The sequence below is a fragment of the Strix aluco genome, chromosome 3 (genome assembly GCF_031877795.1).
Source record: "Strix aluco isolate bStrAlu1 chromosome 3, bStrAlu1.hap1, whole genome shotgun sequence".
Taxonomy (NCBI): Eukaryota; Metazoa; Chordata; class Aves; order Strigiformes; family Strigidae; genus Strix; species Strix aluco.
In genome coordinates, this window is record NC_133933.1 from 33,529,884 (window position 1) to 33,538,131 (window position 8,248).

Here is an 8,248-nt window from a genome sequence, read left to right on the forward strand (position 1 = left end):
TTGTTCACTGACAACTAACCACAGTTGTAGAGAGTATCAGCTATGTTTGTCAAAAGACAGTTTGAACCAAGATGGAGTTAATGGGGAGGAGGTACCATGTTGACACCGGCTCAAAACAAATTGAAATTATTACAAGTGCTGTTTTAATAGATATCGTTTTTTAAGTTATTGTTGTATAAAATAGTCAATCGTGCACGATATTGTTGTAAGATGTATCTTACTAATAAGGTGGTTTATATTTAAATAGAGCAAAACTGATGTTTTCTCAATTAGAAAAATTGTGAGGATTTTGAATGTCATTAGAAAATATCCTAGATTAACTGCTGATTTTTTTGGGGTCTTGAATCTTAAAAAAAGGACCCTGACGAAGCCGAGGAAAGTGGAACACAGGGAAAATTGGTGGAAGCGCTCAGGCAAATGAGAATTAATCATAGGGGGAACTACCGCCACCTCCTGGAAGAGATGCTGACTAGTTACAGGCTAGCTAAGATGCAGGGAGAAGAGAGCACTGCTGAATCAGCGGCAGCATCTACTTCAGGTATTCATGCTGGACCCAGTGACCCCGTGCCAGACACCCACACAGAATCTGGGAGTCGCCTTGCTGAAATACAGAGCTCAAACGAAGATTCAGGGATGAATGAGATGGGTGATAAACAGACATAATGTTTAACATAGCGGATTTAACGCTTCGCTTCACTTGGTGTATTTTCCTTTGTTTATATCTCAACATTTGTCACATCTATCCTAGATGTCTGTTTGGTTTTACTTTACTTACTTGTACAGATTGTTTATACAAAGCTCTTTTTTTCCTTAGAAGTTCAACTACTATAGTATACTGTAGTAATTGCATCTTACGTTGTGTAGCAAGGAGTTAACTTCCCCTTTTGATTTTTTTTAAATCCTGTGACACCAACAGTAGGAACCTAACATGCTAATGCAAAAATAAATTTTGCAACTTAAGTACATACTTAAATAACAATTTTAATGGTATATGTTTGCTAATTGTAATCCACATCTTAGTTGTATCTTTGTGCAAATTGAATTATACAAATTCTTTTTTCCACAGCATTCATATACTGCATGTTTGTATTTGAATTGTGTATAGTTTATATCACATCTAAATTACAAAAGCTATTACATTTTAGGTTGTCACTTATTCTTCATGAAATGTGTTTTATTTTTTTTCCAATTTAGATTGTATCCACTGTTCATCATAAATACCGATTTTTCTAGGTGACTGTATTATTACTTCCCAGGTTGTAGCATAACATATATCCAGAAGTGAAAATGTACTTAGATTTAGTACGTAGTGTCAAGTTCTAAGAATTTGTGTTTAAGTGAAAATAAAGAATATACTGTGAAATAATATCTGTATGCATATTGACTCTTTTAAGCAAGTAATAAACTCCCTTTTGAAATGCTATCATTCTGACATGACTTGAAACTTTTCATAGCTTCTGATATTAACTCATGATGTTCATTAGTTTCTACAAATATTTCAGTAATTTTGGGTTTGGCACATTCATCATAATCCTTTCAGCAACATGTCTCAGGTTCGAATTGAACACCACCCATATAAATGAGTAAACTGACTATTCTACCCAAGTTAACCTTCTGCCAAATCTTTTCTGTGTCTTTTGGTGTACGACACATGTATGTACGTGCATTCGGGTAGATCAGCGATAATATTGGAAATGTACAGTGGTAGTAACTAATCTGCTAATACGTTAATTCTAGAATTCTTGTGTCTGTGGCCAGTTGATAATATAACACTTGCACAAAAATATCATTGTTCAAAATAGATATAAATTTTACTGCCTTAATGAAGAGGAGCCTGCAGAAATTTCTTGCTGACCAGGAATGCCTGAAGAGCTGAGTTCCTTAGTATTTTATATTTTTAGGGGTTGTTTTAGTCTATAGATATATCTATTGATAACTATAATTTAGTACAATTTTAGGTAATACTTGTTTTTAAGTCTTTATGCTATAATAACTTTACTGGGTTCATGTTTTATAAAAAGTAAATTCCATCGTGAAACTGAGTAACACAGAATGTTTGTGTGTAGAAGTGGGCAGGTATGGAAAAAAGGAAAATGTCTGTTTTACGCTAGTATTCTACTTAATTATGGCACTGAAATCCAAAGTGCAACAAAATGTTTTCATTTGTATTGGTGAGTAGTAATATTTCTCCTCTTCTTTTCCTGTAGGGTGCTGGAGATCTAGAAGATCCGTGGTAGCCTTACAAATCTACTAAAATGCTTTTGATTCTGAAAGGGGGGAAAAAAAAACACTTTTAAATCTGTTTTCTTCAATACAAGGGAAAAATTCTGGTGGATTTCCAACACTTTGTGAAATGGGCAGAAAGATATTAGAATTTTCCATCATTTGTTCATTTTTGTGTTTTCTGATATTGCCACTCTTAGCATTGCCTGTACTACAGTATTTTTACCAGCCTCAGGCATACTGATTACATCTGTAATGAACTTTGGCCCTAAAAAGAAGGAAGGAATGATTCTCTCGCAGATTGGTATATGTACCTGAGGTGCATGGGATTGTAGGTGTACTCTGAAGATACACTGTGGCTAAATGAAACGTGCAACACACAAGCATGAGAGAGTACAAGTAATTGTTGGAGACATTACTTATTTCACTTTCCCGAGTTGGAAGGCTTTGCAGCTCTGTGGCTTGGAAGTAATTTTAATTGGGCAATATGCTATCAGATGTGTTGGGTTTTTTTAATTTTCCAGTTTTACCTGTATTACCAGACCGTTAGGTTTCCCTGCGGTGTCCAAATTGTCATACGTTGCCTACTGCTTGCTTGAAGATAAGTGTATTTGGCAATAATATATGAAGATTCTAGGCATCTAAAAAGAGTAAGAATTTTACGCATGTGTACAACACACCCTTAAACTCTTGCTAGAGAAAATCTTTTAAAACCAAACTGATGAATTTATAGTTAGTAGTGACTTGCTTTGACATCTCTCACAGCTGCAGGTTTTTTAAAAAATGCTGAAAATTTGCCTTTATTATAATGTAAATTGTGATTATTTTTTTGTTCTATATGTGGTTTTCTATAGTTTTTTGATTTTTTTCAGCTTAAGATATACAGACAGAAGTCTTGTGTAATATGGGTATAATTTTTATTGTTTGCATTATTTTCAAAGTTCAAATTATCACTTTGAGATTACTATAAATACACTTAAAATTATCTATTTTAAATTAAGAAAATATTAGAGATATTTTCATGGGTTCAATGACCTTTCATTTTATAAGCAATGGGCATGGTACAGAGTGGCTGTCATGTAAGGTACTTGAAGATTCTTAGTTTAATTCTATTTTTGCAATAACCTTGACTTTTTTTCTGACTTCTTTGAGTTGTGCATGTAATGAGTCCAGTAAATGCTGAAAATGGGGAAGAGTAAAGTATTTATCTAAAATAAAAGCTATTGGGGAGGGGAAACAATGAATGTATCCATCTGTACATGATTTACATGCTGTGGATGCCTTGTAAACATTTTCCTATTTGTTTAAACTGTGTTTCAGCGAGGATGTAATTGCCCTTGTGTGTAGTTTTAAGCTAATGACAGTCATCAACTGGTTTTGTGTGAAATGGAATTCATGGTATTTTTCTGTAACTTTATCCCCATGGTGAGTCTGTAAAAACCACATGCTCTTTCATACTGGTGCCGAAGGCCAGCTTTCCCAATCATTTTGATTCACTGTGTATCTAATTTTTTTTTGGTCTAGAGAGGATTATTGCCACAGTATATTTTATTTATTCATTAGATTTTAGCCTTGTAAGTTAAAGTGTTCTAAATGATGATGTTAACAGGTATTTGTCCCTTTACTGGTTTTTTTGGGGTTGTTAAAAGATAGGGAATGAAGAATGCAAAATGGTTTATTGTTCAGACTGTCCGCTCTGGTCCAACCCTGTACTGATAGTACCTTCCCAGTATGATATTGTGATGTTTCATACAATACAGTGAACATAACCAACTTGTTATCTTCAATAAAGGATTGCTAAAACAGTGTGATATGCTTTATATTTTCTTGAGAAGGATTTATCAAGAAGATGCAAGTGTTCTATATAAAAAGATAACCAAATAGGATTTGAGGTGTCTCTTAGTGATGGATTTGTGTTTGTTCTACAGTGAATGTGGCTCTTCGTCACAGTAAGGCAGAAGTTTCAAAGTGGGCTTCTCTGGGAGACAGAAGAGTACAAACAACATTTAGTGCTCCTAGGGCAAATCCATCCCAAGTTCAGCTGGAGAGAGTTTTCATTTAAAGTTTAAAAATTCAGATTAAACTTGACATTTTGGTCAACTCATTTCTTGAAGTTTCTTTAAGATCGAAGGTTAGACCTATAAAGTATAACTTTTGTACAGTGTTTTGGATAGAAATTTCTTTAACATTAACTCTCTCACATTAAAACTTTTACTGATTTTTTTTTTTAAAAAAAACTTATTAATGATGTTATTTAGCTGGCTGGGAAAGGAGAACAAAACCCTCCATGTTATTGATACTGCATGGTAATAACCTGTCTGAATATTTAGTGTTACATTGGAATGGGTGTATTTATGAACAGCCTGTAGATTTTTGAGTCTATAAGCTCTAGAAGTTCTTTGAGCTTTTTTGTTGGATCCGCTTGTACAGCGTAACCCCTGTATCCTTTCCTCAAGAAATGCAATTTTTAATACCTTGTTCTACTGGTGAGAGTTCTTGTACTCCATAGGCTTCAGTCCCATGAGCACTTAATATGTGTAGGGTTTTTTTACATCATGTGGATAGTCTCCCTGAAATAAAAGAGTTTATGCTTTTATTGTGTAGAAGTGAAGCATGCATGTAGTTTTTTCAAAGAGAAGGACCGTAGCTTGCACAGCTACAACAAAATGTAAATCAGGACATCTTTTTTTCCTACAGATTAGCACTACATTCCATTCATGCATCCACTGGGTTCCGAATTCTAATCCTGTTTTTAGTTTAATCAAAATACTGTTCAGATTTCAGCAGCCTGGAAAAAAAAAAAAAACAACCTGTGCTTGTTGACTTTGTATTCTTAGAGTGAGAAGTTTGAATGTTTGGTAAAATTTGTTCATGTATTTGCTTTAACTTCTCAATTTTAACATTTGTTTTTAAATTATGTTCTCTTAGTTACTGGGTGGCAATATACTTAACATAAAGATAGTTCTGTAGAACACAGAGTGAGGAGTGTCTCTTCCACCTCGGGTCTTTCTGACATGCCAAATCAGCTTAATTCATTTTTTTCTCTTCTTTTTTTATGACTTCTCCTGTAACAGAGACAACGTATTCTGTGTCAGTTCTCAAATCTGCCCTCTGATAATCTTGAGCAAATTTTTTTTTACTGATCCTCATTAACATGTTAAATGGAATAGGGGATAAAATGGATGCAAATGTAAGTGGTGTCATCCTGACCTTCTCAAAAGGCTTGTAGGAGAGGTTAACTACTATGAAAGTCTCCTCTTAATAGACTGGATCTACATGTGCTTATTTGAGCCTGCATGCAACCCTTTGCAGGATGTGACCAAAATATCCATACTTTCCATGGCCCTTATGTGAATCTGATGCTGACGTTGCTATTTAGGTGAAAGAGTTAAAAAAAACAAAACCAAAACAAAACAAAAACAAACAAAAAAAAACACCAACAAAAAACCACAACACCACAAAAAACCCAAACAAATTGTATGTTCAAAATAGATAAGATGTCAACTCTTAACACATCACAGGCTAGCTGTTAGGTAGCTTCTTGGTATCATGTATAAAGTGGAGTTAAGTCAGCCACTTCATCTGTGAGCTTGCTTATACTGTCAGCCATAATCAGTGGCTTAAATCTTAAGTAAAATTAGCCCCAGAAAACCAGTCATTTTTCTTTGGCACTTTAAAGGTTCATAGTGGAAATCAAAATCAATAGGAACTCAATATTAGTTACAGCATTGAACCAAACCTTAGTGGGCAGTTTTTACTTCTGGAAGATGAAGCAAGAAACAGTGCTGCCTGGCATCTAGGTATCAGGTCTGTTCAGGCAAAAACTCCACAGTGTCAAGCAGTTTTTAATCTATCCGTTAATTTCGATTTTGTTGGGCTAGAAAGCAAATTTTAGATTTAAAGCTTGTCTACTGAAGGCATGTTGCTTTTAGCTCTTTACAGTTGTTTTTAGCTCTATAATAAAAATTAAGTTAGAGGGAGGTATCTCCACTGGTGCAGGTGAGCAGCTACCTGGGATGCTTCCAGAGATAAAGGCAATTTAACAAAACCACAATAAAGTACCCAAGTCACTGAACTTTTGCAGTATAATCCAGGTAAGTACGCAGTTCATGCAGTTGGAATTCCACCTGAGGTCTCATGCATCTTCGTAACCCCTTCCTCTGTGTGTCAATCTGATCTTGTCCTGCTCTTGTTACTTGGACTGCTGCTGTGCAGATCTGGCTTAACTAGGCTTTGCTTGTACTGTCTTACATTCCTACCTAACTCCTCCTGTGTTGCTCGGAAGACAAGTAGCTTTTGCATTTTAGCATGACTGCGCCTTCTTTTTGTGTTTAGCTCACTGCTTGAGGTCATCTCTCATTTCCATCATTCACTTTGTCACTTGCTTAATCAGTGCTGCTGTGCTTTGCTCTTTTTACATCTGAAGGGTCATATTCCCCCAAATACCTTAGTTTTCCTTCTTCAAAAAATCTTAAAACTCTCCTTTGCTGTGATGCCTGGGTTTAAAGACTGGTTGGTATTATTGAGAACTTCCTTCTCCATTGACAACTGTGTCCTGCTTCTGTCCTTGCCTGTCCTTATTTGTCTATATGTAGCTTGACTAGGAATTTCCAACAGAAAAAGCGTTGCTGTACTGTTGCTGTGGTTAGTGACTGTGAATTAACATCAACTACTGATTGTATCAGCACCTGCCTTTAAAACTTACCAAAAACTGATAAGGATTAAAGTCATGGGGATGGGCTTCTCTAGGAGAAAAAAATGGACATTCTCAGTCAGTTTGGTAATCTTGCTGTGAAAGCAGCTGCCCTTCCTAATAAAGGAACAAAAACACTGTGTAGTAGGAAGATGCATTCTGAAGACTTGTGGCAACTAACTGAAACAGTGTTGTTGAAAATAGTTTCTCCTGTTATATCAAATCTGTTTTGGAAGTGACTGTTAATCTGGTTTTCTGCTCTTTCAGATTTTTGGAATTTAAGGTGAGTTGTGGGAAAGTTGAGGCAATGTTGTAGTAGTGTTTGATGTTGTAAGGACCCTGCCTTTGACCTTTAAAGAGTTGGAACAATCCAGTTCACAAGTCCCCTCATGATCTTGGAAGTTCATCTGGTTTGTAAATATAGAAATACTGTTTTCTGTGACCTTTTTCGGGCGGCTTCTGGATTCTGTTGGGTAGTTATGGAATGTTTTCAAACAAGTATTTTTTCAGAGAACTTCGGTGCAAAGTTACATCAGAAAATTGCCAAATGGGATCTGCTTTCATCACTCTGAAACAGCTGCAAAGCTTAAGTGAAAGAAATTGGATAGAAATTCATACAACGAAAATTCTATGTCTTGTGAGTTAAAATGTACTTCAGGAGTTAGTTGTCCAGAACTTAGGGGCACCCAAAAATGTTTGAGTATGTTGTATTCCTTGCAAGAGTATTATTTTCTCCTTGAAAAATCTGAATTGTCTTTAAAAAATGTGCTAAAAGAGAAACTGTGATACAAACACAGTTTACACAATGATGTATCTTAGCTACTTTTTTGGGGGGGATGAACATGTAGTTTAGTAACTATCCTACATCTAGAAGTTAGTTGGAAGCCTTGAAGTAAGTGCATACCTGTTAAAGTCTGATTGGATTAATCAAAATATATTTTCCGGTATTTATTTAAGGAAACTTCTTAACATCTCCATCAGATTCATTCTGTGAATATTGGTTTTGTTTTGGCAGTTAACTCGTATGCAAAAAGGTGGATATCTGCTTAATCTTAAACAAATAATCTATAGTATTTAATTTGTTGTTCTTAGGAGAAACTGAAGAATGAGCTCTCATACACTTTGGTTTTTTCCTGATCGTTTATCCAATGGTCATCTTCAGCTCATAAACACATCTAAGTTTAATGGTGCAGTAAGGATTTTGGCCTGAGTATCTAAAGCAGATGTGTTTTTCTAGTGTGTGTAAAATAATCATGTTTCAGTTTGGGGAGCAGAGAATGTGTGAAATCAAACCAAAAATACTTTTTCCAGCTCTCCTAAATCTGTATTTAA

General features: G+C 35.2%; 1 protein-coding gene across 7 annotated transcripts in view; it reads left to right on the plus strand.

Moving 5' to 3' along the window:
- PPM1B (protein phosphatase, Mg2+/Mn2+ dependent 1B) overlaps window positions 1-4,031 on the plus strand; it is a 61,674-nt gene extending 57,643 nt beyond the window's left edge. For 6 of the 7 annotated variants that reach the window (XM_074818058.1, XM_074818056.1, XM_074818054.1 and 3 more), the window contains one exon: window positions 358-1,423. In XM_074818058.1, the coding sequence (XP_074674159.1) occupies window positions 358-663 (306 nt within the window). In that variant the 3' untranslated portion in view covers window positions 664-1,423. Of the gene's footprint in view, window positions 1-357; window positions 1,424-2,207 lie in introns of those variants that run through there. The other variant, XM_074818057.1, reaches the window with a different exon arrangement.
- Window positions 4,032-8,248: the final 4,217 nt, after the last annotated feature.